At 42.0% G+C, this 15,299-nt stretch overlaps 1 protein-coding gene across 10 annotated transcripts in view; it reads right to left on the bottom strand.

Annotated features, from left to right (window-relative positions):
- The window catches only part of TDP1 (tyrosyl-DNA phosphodiesterase 1), a 90,719-nt gene that overhangs the window by 44,499 nt on the left and 30,921 nt on the right, over window positions 1-15,299 (bottom strand). The window contains exon 14 of one of the 10 annotated variants that reach the window (XM_025444099.2): window positions 11,104-11,192. The exons of the other annotated variants lie outside the window; for them this stretch is intronic. Coding sequence (XP_025299884.1) covers window positions 11,141-11,192 — 52 coding nt within the window. The 3' untranslated portion in view covers window positions 11,104-11,140. The remainder of the gene's footprint in view (window positions 1-11,103; window positions 11,193-15,299) is intronic. 10 annotated transcript variants of the gene reach the window in all.

The following is a 15,299-nucleotide window of genomic DNA, read 5'->3' as shown; positions in this document are numbered from 1 at the left end:
TTTTGGTCCCCTTGATATAGATATGTATTCAGATTTTTTTTTTTCTTTTTCTCTCCCTTTTTAAAGTAGGCTCCATGCCCAGGGTGGAGCCCAACATGAGGCCTGAACTCATGATCTTGAGACCAAGACCTGAGCTGAAATCAAGAGTGTGACACCCAACTGACTGAGCCACCCAGGCTCTCCTCCCCAGTTTTGCAAATGTCCATCAATCTTGTGAAATTAAGTACCCAAGGGACACAACAGGTCAGTTGTGTTTGGGGGCTGTGTTGTTTTACAGAAATGCCAACAAGAAAAATGAAAGTGATTATGACCCATGTTTTCCCACAGATAAGCAAGAGCAAAGTACTAAAAGGAGATCAAGTACTTGAGTATGGGCTTTTATAAGTCACAATTCTGACAACTCACCAAATGGATCGAGAAATCTATTTCCAATCTCATTTTGTTCTTCAATCACAGGTATATTACATGCCCAAGCAAATGTTTTCATATGCACACTGAATTCAGAAGGCTAGCTTTCATACCAGCTGTCAACCTAGTCTTTAAGAGGATCCATCTATCCAAAGGGCGCCTGGGTGGCTGAGTCAGTTGGGCATCCAATTCTTGATTTTGGCTCAGGTCATGATCTCAGGGTCGGGAGATCGAACCCCACATCGGGCTCCACGCTGGGTATTTAGGATGTTTAAGGTTCTCTCTCCTGTCCCTCTCCCTCTTTAAAAAAAAAAAAAATAAAAAAATAAAAAATAAAAAAATAAAAAAAAAGGATCCATCTAACCTTGGTCCCACAAATGGAAATGCATGGGCTTCAGAAGCCATTATATCGGTATCCAGAATCCAAAAGGACAAAAAATACTGTCAAGCAGGATCAAAAGTTGCCTTGCAAATTTCAGGTCAAAATTGGTATTTGGAACATCCTATCAAAGAATTTCAATGTGTGTTTAATAGTAATCACTATAACCACAAACTGCATACTATTTCATTGTCTATTGACATATACCATTATTTTGGTCTACCTCCGACGGCGTAAAGGCAATATGGAAAATTGAAAAGGACTGACTTTTAAGATTGAGTTTTGGGCAGTTACTACCTTGGGGTTATGTCATCTATAATATGGGTCTAACATCATTTGTTCACTTCCCTGGTTAATAATGAGGAATGAATGAAATAATCTAGGTCAAAGTCCTTAGTAAATTGAAAACCAACACCAAGGTAAAGCTTAGGAAGTATTAAAACTTGTCTTGGAGCAAGACAGCTTGCAGACAGTGGACTGTTTTTATAGGTAATACAGTCCAACGTATAGCCAGTACTGGTTTAATTTACCTTAGAGAGTTTGAAAAACATTCTGGGTAATAGTCTTTCCCTAATCCCCGGTCCTTGTCTTTATCTGCTTGAGTCCTACAGCAGTGTAGCCTGCTGGGAGCTCTTCTCATCCTTTTAGAGCCTCACAGCAAACAGCAAGAAATACTAGTGCTGTGGAGCAAACATATAGTTTCTATCAGAACCTTCTGAGATAGCTGGAGCAGCAGCCTCCCTGAGGTTAATGACCAGCTCCACAAAGCTTTATGGTGTGTCTCTCCCCCCTAAAGAGCTACGCTTACAATCTTGTAGGCACCCTACTACTCCTGCCCTTTCAACCTGGTCCAAGTCTTTTAGATTCTTCTGTAATCGTGTCTCTATGTGAACACCCCTCAGTTTTTCCAGTCTACTGACATCTTTTGAGTTCCATATTTGGAATTTCCTATCCGTTGCTCATTAAGTTTTTCTGCCTCCATGCTTTATTTCCTTTAATTCATCCCATAAGCTAATTCCAGAAAAAGTAGGACTTAGAGGAAACAAAAGACCTGGGTTCAAGTTCAGTTCAACTATTTACTAGATGGGCAGCCTTGACTCTTGGAGCAGGTATTTTAACAGCTGTTTTATGAAAGTAGACACAGGGACATTTAGATCTCAGAGCACATAACATTATCATGAGAACAGTAATGTCAATCATAAAGTCGTGAACAATAAGCGTTATCGGTACTACTATCACACAACTCACTCTCTTATTCAAAAACATTTGGTGATCCTTATCTAAAAGTCTGAAATCCTATGCCTGTCATGCAAGTTTCACATGCCAGGCTCCACCCACTGTCAGGCTTCTCTCCCATCCTTCCCACACAAGGCTTCAGGGCAGCCCAGATGATCTCTCTACCTCTCCCAGCACATCCTGTCTCAGGACTCAATATGATATCTTCTATCTTTAGATAGAAGTGCCCACCTTAAAAAAATGAATAAAAAATAAAAAATAAAGTGCCCACTTTGATTTATCAAAGAAGCACAACGTTCTGAAGCTTCATCTAGATATTTAAAGAACTCTTTCCTCTGAAAGACACCCCACACTTTATTAGTACCACCCTAGATGCATTTAATTGCTTCGGTGTAAAAAATTCCCCTGAACACTTGCATGCACACGCACACCACGTACCTACCCCACACTAGATACTGATCAAGCTCTCAATGGATCAGCAGATCTAGCTACTGATATCACACACCGAGAGATATCTGCAGGCCCACAGGCCCAGCACAGTTATGAGAAAGAGGTACTGAAATGCGTATTTGCAAATGGCAAAAAAGAGTGAATGATTTAACCCATTCCCTTAACCAGTAACCATCAGTTTGTTCTCTACAGTTAAAAATCTGTTTCTAGGTTTGTTTCCCCCCACTTTGCTCATTTCTTAAATTCCGTGAGTAAAGTCATATGGTACTTGTCTTTCTCTGAGTTATTTCACTTAGCATAATATTCTCTAGCACCACCCACGTCATTGAGAAATACACTTGTGATGAGCCCCTGGTGTTACATGGATGTGTTGAATCACTATATTGTATACCTGAAACTAATTTTACATTTATGTTAACTGGCATTTGATTAAAAACTAAGATGTGAAGACACAGAGTTGAGACAACGTGCACACAGATCCAGCAGATGGCCATCTAGAAGAGAAACCAACCCAGCTGACACCTTGATCTCTAACTTCTAGCCTCCATAAATGTGAAAACATGTCTGCTGTTTATACACATACCCAGTGATCAGTGATAAGGGATAACAAACATCCAGACTGAGGCTGTGTGGGTGGCATTAACCACTGTGCAACATGGCTGAGTTTGGTATAAACAGACTGGATGAGAAGCCAGAGAATTAGGTACTCAAGACCTGTCAGTTGCCCAGATGCTGACTAGTACATGGGAACTGGATGTCCAGGATAAAGAAGTATTTTAAGAGAACACCAAAGCTTCTCAGTTAAGCATTTGACTCTTGGTTTTGGCTCAGGTCATGATCTCAGGGTTTATGAGACTGAGCCCCATGAGCCCCATGTCAGGCTCTGCACTGAGCACGGGGCCTGCCTAAGATTTTCTCCTTCTCATATGCAGGCTTATTCCCTGTTGGTCTGTCACTGTAGCTCTCCAAAAAAAAAAAAAAAAAAAAAAAAAAAAAAAAGGCACTGAAAGTTTGGGTGTTGTATTGCAACAAAACCTGGCACAGAATGGATGCTCAGTGAATACCTGATCAATGAAGCAAGAGGCAGGACACAGAGGCTAAGAAAAAGCAGCACCAGGTCACTCACTGCCAGCCCACAGTTGTCAGAGCTTAGGCCACGAATGACTGCTATGGCAAAAACTAACACCTGTACAGTCTGGGAAAGCCATGGAAATGCAACAGGTAAGTAGACACAGCATTCTGAAGGGCAGGGAAAGAGGATCCAGGGAAGGCCTGGCACAACAGCACTATGATGTCTGAGCTGTGTGTTTTCCTCACGACCTTAGCCAGTAGTGCTGATCCCAAAGCAGGAGGACAGGAGGGCTACACCAACTAGAAAACAAATTCCTTGTGGGCAAGGATCATACCTGCCTTGTTCACCGTCCACAACCAAAGCCTCGAGCCATGCTCAGCACAAAGGTAAGAAATACTTCTGGTAGACTATCCAGGTTTCAATCCTAGCTCTACCACCTTACCAACTGGGCCACTTGGGACAGGTTATTTAGGCTTTAGTTTTCACATCTCTAAAACGGAAACCTTACTACTGTGTAGCTCCTAATTGAGAGGATCAAATAGGTTAGAATAAAAAAAAGTACTTGGTAAACATAATGTATAAACTCCTCGAATCACTGCTGTACACCTGAAGCTGATTTTTTAGTATATTTGACAGAATGTTAAACCACCAACAAAAACCACTTGGCCAGCATACAGTAAGCATCATAAAAGTATTTGGTATTACTTATGAGTTTTCTTTGGGGGACAGAACCTAGTGAAGGACTCCCAAATAGAAACTCCTTATCTCAAGCCACAGGTATATACTTCATCACTACCAGCGTACAAAGGGTCTGGAGGCCCTAGGTCAGGGGGTCTCAGGGCTTTTTCCCCCAACAAGGATGATGCTCCATTAGACATGCTCCCATGAGCATGAAAAGAGGCATGTGCTGTCCTTGGTCCTTGTAGCAGAATGCAAAAAAGTGAGGGTGGGGATAGGACCTCAAACCATCTTTAATGCATAAAGGAAATCACCCACAGACTTTGGTACTGACACCATTTTTTAAAATGATTTTTTAATTTATTCATTTGAGACAGAGAGAACATGTACAGGGGGAGAGGCAGAGACAGAAGGAGAAGCAGGCTCTCTGCTGAGCCAGGAGCCTGACGTGGGGCTTGATTCCAGGACTTGGAGATCATGACCTGAGCCGAAGGCAGACACTTAGCCATCTGAGCCACTCAGGCTCCCCTGATACCATTATTTTAAACAAAATAGGTGAGGCATACCAACTAAACCCAGTATCTTAGAGCCAGAGTGCCAGGCAACCAAGTCTAACCAGTGACATCTACCAATACTTTTTGTGTGACCCAATTTGATTTTCACTGGGGGAAAAAAAAAATCAGATGATGAAGGAAAGAAGACTTTCAGATCCAAAGGAAAAAACATTAGAGAAGAAATATTTCATAGCAATGCTGAAAATCACTGCAGGGTACCATATCTTATGTTTCCTCAAAAAGCCATGGTGGTTTTAGAGTTAAGCATTTGTCTTGTTTTCCCCTAAAGTGGCAGTACCAACATTTTTGCTTATGCCCAACCATCCTGCAATGCCTGTCAGTTGCTAGGCAACTGTAACTGCCCACTCACAATGCACAGCTTTCCTAATTGTGCTCACTGGTTTGCCAATTACTCCTAGAAACTATCTTTTTAGCCAAGGCTGCTGCGTCAAGTTCGTCTTCTTGCCTGCTTGGTCCTGTGGTAAAATTCACTGTATTTGTCACCATGTCTCAGTAATTTCGAGAACAGGGTGCCCAACAAATACAGGAGGATTTCTTGGTAGGATCAAAAAGTGTAAATAGCTTGAAATAAAAGCAACCAGACAAAAGAGAAAATTGCCAGCCAACATAACATTTTAATAAGTTCAAGCATAAGTGCTAGTTTTGAGTTTCTTTGAATATACTTCTGGCTGAACGTACTTGTCTTGATTTCATAGAATAATTCTAACCAATTTGTCAATCACATATGAAACTTAAAAAAAAGCTCTAACTATGAACAAATCTTTAGGTCACAGTTCCTATATTGTATGAACAAAACAAAGGCTTTTTAAGCTGCTTTCTTGAATCCTAAGAGGGCTAATGAACAAGAGCTTAACACATGGTTGATAATAGAAAATCAAGCAGTTAATGTTTCATACATCATACAGTGTGATAGTAACTTCCACATGTATTTTCCACCATCATCCTCACAACATTCCATGCAAGAGATAAAATTCAGGTTAAAGGACATTCCCAAAATTTACAATATAGGGCTAGTAAGTGGCAATTCCATCTAAGAATATGATCCTCGGATTCCCATCTCAGTGTTATTTCCTCCATTGTATATTGACTGACAGGGTAATATCACCCACCATGAGGTACCTGGGTTTGATGGTTCATGGGATTAGAGAAACTATTTGGGCCCAAGCAACTAACAGTGGGGTTTGAGGTTGAGGAGCAGGATGGCGAGGGACTAAGAATGGGAAGACAAACTTTTTCCATCTACCATTTTCCTATTATGTGCATACATTACCCAACTGTACATTTGGCGAAAGGCTCCCATTCAAGTATGTATAGGTCACTAATGATCTGCTGTGTAGAGTCAGATGCTGAGGATCTAAAGATGAGGAAAACCTAGCACCTATTCTCAAGCAGTTCAGGCAAAGGAACTCAGAAAGAACCAAAAAGGAACATAAAAAAAAAAAAAGGCAAAAAGTGCTACTACAAAAAACACAATGGTGAGAACAATGAATTATGTCTGCTGAGCTAGAAAAACTTGAAATAGATTAAGGATAAGCATAGTCATTCCAGACAGCACAAGAAGAAACTTAGAATCTGAGAAGCAGTGAGCAAATGAACGGTAGATGGATTACAGAAGATAGCATTCAAAAATTTTGGGGCCACCATCGATCAGGCATTGTGCTAGGCAACATATTTGCTGGTCTGAAAATGTAAGACATTAAACAAAAATTACAAACAGGATGTTAATCCTTGATCCTCAGTAGATATTTGTGAAATGTCAGTTGGGTAAAACAAAGTTTCCATGACCAGGAAGCCAACGTCCCCTACTTACAGGAGGTAGAGAAATGATGTAATGAGATATGTATGTGCTGTAAGCAACAAGTACACTTCTAAGGTGATGAGGTTTTTTTTTCCCCCCCAGATTAGGAAATTAGATCTTTTGGGGTTCTATTTATCCTTCACAAGATTAACTTTTTTTTTTTTTTTTTTTTTTTAACAACTTCCACATAGGCAGGTCAATGCAATTTTCCAAAGCAATCACACTGCAGGGTTACTCTTACATTCCAATAAAGCAGCCTCCTTCGGCTACAAATAATTATAGAATTTCCTTTCTCAAACAGCCTTGGGATGCTGAGGTTGTCTTTTGGGTATGTTTAAGGGTAGTTTTGCCTAACTGTGAAAAATAAACTGCAATTTTGAGAACAGTAAGAAATTTCAAGTCAAAGTTGGGGACTAGGATGGAGGAATCTAACTAGGTAATAAACACCAATGAATCGTACGGAAGATGGCTCCCAGGATTCCTGGGCTTGCTCCCGGTGTACACATCTGGTATAAACCTGTCCCTGTGAACATAAGCAAATTTTGACTATGATGGGATTTCATTCCCATGATCAGGTTACCAATAAACCAAATTTATATCAAAACGTTTGGGATGACCATGGGTGAGCCAGACTATCAGGTGAAGCCTTAAAAAAAGGAAGTGGGGGAGTCCTTCCTGAGGACAGAGATTCTCCCCTGCTATCTTCAAAGAAACAAACAGCTTTGGGGTACATGGGTGGCATAGTCAGTTGTGCATCTGACTCTTGGTTTTGGCTCTGGTTGTGAGATCAAGCCCTGTGGAGGACTCCAGGCTCAGAACACAGATGGCTTGGGTTTCTCTCTCCCTCTGCCCCTTCCCCCCCTTCCCCCTGTGCACTCGTTCTCTAAAGTAAATACATAAATCTAAAAAACAAACAAACAAACCAAAGAAAACACAAACAACTTTGCTGTGACCTGGCAAAGGACAATGGCACAAGAACCAGAGGAAACACTTTGCAGCCAAGAACGGCCCCCACACCATCACCGAGTAAACAGGACCTTAGTTCTCCCAACCACCTGTGAGCTTGGCACAGGACCCCAGGCCTTAGAGGAGGCCATGCATAGCCTGGTTCACACCTTGATCCTGTGCAGAGGACCGTGTCCAGACTCCTGAGCCACAGGAAATGCAGGATAACAAACCTGCAGTGCTATTTAAGCTTAGTTTGTTGGTAACTTATTACACATCAACAGAAAATAGGAAATACATGACCAAAACCTGAAGAGTGCCTGTTAAGAAACCTGGGTGGTCTGTTGAGCGTCTGACTCTTGGTTTGGGCTCAGGGTGGTGGGATCCAGCCCCGCATTGTCGGGCTCCACGCTCAGCAGAGTCTGCTTCCCCTCCCCTTCCCCTTTGCTTCTCCCCCAGCTCATTCACTCTCGAAAATAAGTGAATCTTTAAAATTAAAAAAAAAAAAAAAAAAAAACAAAACAACAAAACCCAATGCTCATATGTGCCTTCAATTCACCTCGAAGGACGTTCTCAGGAGTGACAAAAAGACTTGAGCAACAGCAGTTTTTTTGGTAAAAGTACTTAGTTTCAAAAGGTGACCACCTTGGGATGCCTCGGTGGCTCAGTGGTTGAGTGTCTGCCTTTGGCTCAGGTCATGATCCCACAGTTCTGGGATGGAGTCCCACATCTGGATCCCCACAGGGAGCCTGCTTCTCCCTCTGCCTGTGTCTCTCATGAATAAATAAGAATCTTAAAAAACAAAACAAAAAACAAACAAAAAAACCCAAAAGGTGACCATCTTGATGGGCAATACTTTTTTGATGTATGAATCAAGAAAATTCTCATTATCATGTCAGTCAAAATTCATATTGCTTATTGTCAGTCTTGCTTATTACTGTTACTTTTTCTGGTGAACTTGCTTTAATTTTGTTTTACTTAAGGAGTTATTCATCCCAAATATGAACATTAACGAGGACTGGTAATAACACAAAGTAGAAAAGTGACAAAGATTTAAATTTATATAGTTTTTTATTTATTTGTCTTTTGCTAAAATCCAAATCTTAAAATCATCTGTCTGCCACTCTTCATGGATTGTTAGATTTGCTGGATATTACTTCAGTTGAACAAGAACCCACAGTTGTATAATGACATCTCACCTCTTAAGAAGGGAAATGTATTAAAATGAAAGGATAGCATTCATGCATCGGTTATCCATAAAGTTCTGAATTTATTCTCAAAGATGACAATATTATCCAACAGGACAGAATCTAAGGGAAATTTAAAAATATACGTTTTTTTGTCTTGTTTTTTGCTTTCATGGTGATGTGGCACCTGGAATATGAGGGCCGGGTTACAAAATATCCTATAATACGTGGGACACATGACACATGACAAGACTATTTTGACTAAAATGCCAACAGTGCCCCGTTGAGAAAGCCATTATTTGAGTACAAGCAAAATCCAACTACAATTAAAACAAGGTCTTATTCCAGAAAGCCTCATGCAACAACACTGTAACAACATATATTCTAAAGAGCACTTAATTTTTCTAGTCAATTCAAATTGTAAAATATATTGATGCAGGACTGCTTTCCATAGACCTAGGACTAAAAGCTTTAGGAAATGGAAGAGACATGATGGCAATGGCAACTCTGCCTCAAAAGCACATAAAAGGCAGTCTGCCCTCCTACTCCACTCACTCCAAAGACATCACTTTTTCTCAAACACAACAAGCATCCCAGTATGTATATTCCCACCTCTGCTTTTCTGCACAGAATGCTTTCCCCCTAGATACCCATCACATGGCTCCCTCCCTTCTTAAATGTCTGTCCCTAAGGCCTTCCCTGAGCATCCCATTTAATGGGTCGCCTTCCTCCTCGGACCCGAGCACTCCTCACCCTACAGTAAGGTGCCTGAGGGTGTGCCTGGGTTCTTGGGCCAGTGTTTAACCTCCCTGTGCTTCAGTTACCTATAGAGAACTAACAGCTACACGTAGAAAACTGAGCATTACATGGGCAGGAAGAGGGGAGAAGGGGGTGGGGGGAAAGAAGGTGGAAACGGGGGAAGGGGGAGAGTGGTGAAGGGTCAAAGGGGGCCAAGGTGGGGGATGAAGCATGGCTAGAACAGTGCCTGGATCTGCCAGTAAGCATTAAACACTGGCTCTGAACCTAAAAATAAACCAAATTCAAAATTAAGCTTTCACTTAGCTCATTTAATGGCAAAAAACCTTAGCTCATTTGGTGGTAGAAGTGGACTTAGACACGGGGCTACCTGTAATGCCATCTATTAACAGCTCTAGCGCTGTATGTACCATGTATCTTTCTAAATTCCAAGTACTGAACTACATCTAGTCCAAAGGATTCTGAGTAAAGGACTATGCACCTGAATTACTCTATTTTGTCCTTCTCTATAGCACTTAAAACAGGATACCCATAAGTTTACCTTTTGGGTAACTCCCACCATAACAAAGTCAAGGATTATTTTATTTATTTTTTTAAGGATTATTTTATATAATTGTACTCCTAGCAGCTGGAAAAGTGTCTGGTATGTAGTACATTCTCAACATACACTCAGTGAAAGGTTAAGTTCTGTGATGCCAAAAGCGTTTCTTAGGTAGAAGGAAGATTATTTCTGGAGGATGGTGACCAGTTGCTCTTTAACTCAGGAAGAAAAGTCTGGGTCTAATTTCTTTGTTTGGCAACGGAACATCGGTAAGTGTGAAAAGCCCACTTGATATGTATTTCTTGTATGTTTCTCAACTCTGAGACATCAACTTTTTGCTACCTTCTCCCCTGAAAATGCCTTAAAGGTTCAGGGTGCCAATGGTGAGTTCTAAAGAAGATTCTAGAACATACCATCTGTACACCAAACTTCTGAGTACAATTCCAGGTGGCCTGCCCACCATAGGTCAATTCACAAAGTAACCATTCTCCCACTAAAACCAGTTCCATTTCCTGATTTCTGTACGGATGACAATGACCACTTCTATCTCCCTACCACCACACCCCAAATGTAGAAATCACATGGGAAGCATCTCCCACATTCAGTTACACACAAAGTCGAGGCAGCACTTTCACTGTCACAGCCTCCATCCAGGACATCACTAGGTTCCTTGTTAAATCCTTACTGAGCGCCCCTATATACCAGGTGCCAGGTGTGGGGGATGTCAGCCAAGACATGGACTTGACTCCAAGTCTGGAGGGGAAGCCAATGATTGATTACACAGGCAGCCACAGCAAAAGGGAAAGACGACTGACCAAGCAGGAAGCCCAAGCTAAGGAAGTCAAGAGTCTGTCATGTGCATTTGGGACCAGAAAGATGGCTTAGGCCTTGCTAGGTGGAAATCTACGTATGTAGAACACTCAACATTGTTATACCCGCAATTAAATGGTGTGTACGAGTTGTTTAATAAAGCCGCTTTTACTCTAATGTAAATGCCTAGAGAGCAGGAACCGTACTTTTGCTTAGCCATCCATCCCTGTGCCTAGAGTTGACAGCTTTGTCCACTGTGGGCAGATACCTGCTGGGTAGTCGATGGAGTCCTCAGTTCTGCAGTCCTAGTCCTCACCTGTGCAAGGGGACACAACCACCCACGGACTCCTGTGATGACTGAATGAAACAATGCAGATAAGGTGTGAGAACTTTCTGGCACGTGACAGATGCTCAATAAAGGTCAAGTCTCCCTTACCCCTTTGTTCCCATAGGGCAGAAACGACTTTCCAAAAACTTCCCACCCAGGGCCTGACATTTTGCTAGGGCTTCTCTCAGGTGACCAGAGGTGTCAAGACAGCCATGTGACAGGTTCACGTGCCTGATGACAGACTCTCAGGTTTCTAGTTTTATGAAGTCACAGGCAGAGCTGCTACTGTGAGGTATTATTACCCTATACTCGTATAATTGTTTTGTGTACTAACAATGAAATACTACGAGTATCATTACTTATATTCAAAATTAAGCTCAAATTGGGAAGATAAGGGTCACTTGTTGAACACGTACCATTCTCTGATGACAGTGGTTCTATGTAATTTGTTTCAAGCCTCTGAACAAAACCTGTAGTTAAAGGTCATATCCCACTTTCATTAGAGAAGGAAATTAGTGCTTGGTGAGGTTTATTAGTTCACAAATGTTAAATAGATGAACTAAAATTCGGATTTGGGCCTGTTTAATTCCAAACTCATGCTCTTCCTACCATCCTGAATGCCTTTCCTCAAGAGAGATCTTGGGGGCATGTTCCATACAGATGGGTCTCCCCTCCCACCCCATTCATAGCCCGTGTCTACCACTCTTCTGCAAACTCACCTGCTACCTAAGCAACCATACTCTCTCCATGCTTCCCCGCTGGCCTGTACACATCTACTCTCCATTCAGCAGCCTAGGCTATCTTTAAAAGATCTGTACCAGATGGTGCTCCACTCTCAAACGGTTTCCACAGCACTAGGATAAAACTCTTACTCTGGCCTTCAAGGCCCTCTATGATCCAGCATGGCCTGCGTATAGCCACGCTAGACCACTCTCTATGTTCTCCATATTCTACAACTCAGGGCCTTCCCCACCTTTTAGATCAACTCAACCCAAACATTACTTCCTGAAGCAGGGCTTCACTGTTCTCTCCAGACATGCTCTAACATCACCCCGTTTTGCTGTTTCTAGCCCTCATCTTGTGTTTATGCGGACTCCTTTGTACACGGTCTGTCCTTCCCACTCTGCCATAGCTAAAATGAAAGCTGTTAGGGTAGGTTCCCTGTCGCTCTTGTTCCCCGTGGTATAAATAGTGCCTGACACGGGCGTCAACATGAACAAAGTCTTGCTGCTGGGCACGTGTTTCATGCTCTCAAGCATTTAGTGAAAAATATAGTCTTGAGCTCCAAGTGGCTTTACTCGCGTTCTTGCATGCCACATGGACTGTGTCCCACTGAATGTGGCACCTCATCCTTATAACTGTTGTGCAGATAAGCGATCGGAAGTCCAGATCCAGATGCCTCAAAGACACTTCTCTAGAAGAAGAGACAAGACAATGATACAGGAGCCCCAAGCTCCAATGGTGGGACGCACCTTAGTGCTCTAAGGCTTTGGAGGAGAGAGCAGTCAGCAGGAAGCTGACAATCTTCCAGAGAGGATGCCACACCTGAGGCAATTCCTAGGAGACAGGCAGCAGTTGGTAAGGTAGAGAGAGAGACAAAGGGATCAGGAGAGGGCTGCCGGCAGGCTGATTACTGAGGCAGAGGAGGCCAGGTTGGCTGCTCCTGGTAGTCCATGTTGGGGAACACAGGATAAGAATGGTGAAAATGATATGGCCAGGGTCACAATGCCAAGGACGACTCCAAATTTTTAGCATATAGGAAGTGGGGAGGGAATCGGAACATGGGACAATGAGAAAAAATCTTGTTTCTGAAAGATGAATGGTCATCGACAACTAGGAAAGGAGAGGCAGCCTGGGAAGTAGACCAATTGTGCGATGAGATGGCAGATAAGCAATCACTTCACAAGATGGTGAGCATCTGCCTTGGTAGTTTCAGAGATCAGAAAAGTCAAGTCTGAGACATTTTAAGGATGAACAGGCTTTGATAGTCCTATCCAAAGCACCCACATGTCCACCTCAAGCACAGAATCGATCTCTTCCTATTTTAATTACTTCTGCGTTGGCTTCTGACATCAGAGATAAGCATTTTATAGGTAATACCTAAGTCTTACGTTTTTATCCCAAGTGTCCAGCATTCACAAGAGGAAGGACCTCAGTAAATGCTGCAGAGTGCCCAAAGGAAGGAATAGCAAGAAGATAGCTGGGCTGCAAGCCTAACGATAAGAGTGGACAGTTGCCACCAGGGCCAAAGAGGGGAAGGAAATCTCTTTGAAGGTTAAGAGCTCAGCCTGGGATGTTCTGACTCTGAACAAGAAACAAAGGAGTTCCTGGTAGATTTTCTAAATTGTTACTTCAGTTATGGCAGACATTCTTTAATACTGGGATGCTATGTGTTTTTTTTTTTTTTTTAAAGATTTATTCATGAGAGAGAGAGAGACAGACAGACATGCAGAGACACAGGCAGAGACAGAAGCAGGCTCCATGCAGGGAGCCCGATGTGGAACTTGATCCTGGGACTCCAGGATCTTGTCCTGGGTGGAAGGCTGGTGCTAAACCACTGACTCACCCACAGATCCCATTTTTTTTTTTTTTTTTTTAATATCACAAAAGTGTGATGCAGTTTCTTTTGACTTAACTGGTCTTCATAGAGGTACACTATCAGAGGTACACTATCAGAGATTAGAAGAGGCATCAGAGTTGAGGTGAAGGGTGCCAGCTGTGGAGTCAAATCCCTTGGGTTCAAATCCTGCTTCCACCACTTACTGAGTGACCATGGGCAGCCTAGCTAACCATTCTCCGAGTCCTTGAGAACCAGTTGTGAAAATTAAATGAACATGAAAAGTGCTCAGGACAGTGTCTGGCACATTGAATTCACCAAATAGTTCTAAATCTTTATACATTTTGGTAATAAGTTGGTAGTTTTTAGCCTATATATTCCAGAATACAATTAGAAGCTATAAATCCATGACAAATTTCAAATTCTTAACAGATTAACTTCCAGTCTGAATTGAGTAATATTCAGCCAATATGAAAACAGTCATTCATAGCATATAAAATAGACAAACATCCAATAAAAAATGGACAGCGGATGCTTTCTGGACTTCAGAACCTATGATGCCCTAGCTTGTTAAAGTCCATTCTGAAGGTGTGTGTGTCAGTCTCTTCTTTCATCCAGGTGCAGACTCACTCAGATGTTCCCTGAAAGCCCCATTTTTCTGTCTCCATGGCCTCTGTGCCCCCTTCCTCTGCTTAGATTCCCCTTCCAATCTATCTGGTTTACTCTTAGGTGTATTTCCAGGCCTACATGAAATACCACTGCCTTAGCTCTAGCTGGCTTCTGACCTATCCCGACCCCACTCCAACCAGATAATACATTTCTAAGGGTGCTTCCACTAGGTCCTAACACAGGTAAATTAGTATACAGCATCCCATCTCTTCTGCAGCCTCTGTGGCATTGGTCACATCTTGCTCTCTATTCCCAGAGCTGAACAAATGTCCTCATTATACGCAACTACAAAAACTTTGCCTTTAGATGAGGATTACTTGATGTTAAATCTCAACCTCCCTTTATACTCTTAAAATAGGATCAATAAATATCCAACTTTAGTGCAACACATCCATCTTTTAACTCTACTGAGGAAAACAATCCCCAAAATAAACAGTAAATTCAACTTTCCTAGTGAAGTAGAAAGAGACCAAGGGTACATTTCTCTAAGCATCAGTCTTCCTAGCAGGATAATATGAAGCTACCAAGTAATTGATTTATTTCTCTATCTTGCTTGAGAAAAAAATCAGGATTTTTAACTAAAGTTGGAAATATAGCCTTCAAATTCAACTCAACATTCATGCAAAGTGGCATGATTTCAGGACGAACCTTGACTAGTTTAAAAAGGGGTGTGTGTGTGTGGGGGGGGGGGGGACTATCATGGGTAGAGCCCTAGAACACTGTGCGAGAATCCTGTCAGACCAGATGGAGAAAAACGTCAAATTTAAGGTATTCAACACGAAGTAACAGCCATATAAATTAAGTAGCCCTTGGGATGAAAGACTGGCCCACTATTCAGATGTTTCCGGCAGTAGCATTTCAGAATTGCAAGCAGGTAGATAAGTCACCTAGTCTTACTGATTCATCATCA

The sequence above is a fragment of the Canis lupus genome, chromosome 8, assembly GCF_003254725.2.
Source record: "Canis lupus dingo isolate Sandy chromosome 8, ASM325472v2, whole genome shotgun sequence".
Classification (NCBI taxonomy): Eukaryota; Metazoa; Chordata; class Mammalia; order Carnivora; family Canidae; genus Canis; species Canis lupus.
Note: the sequence above shows the minus strand (reverse complement) of the source record. Positions and strands in the feature narration are given on the sequence as shown.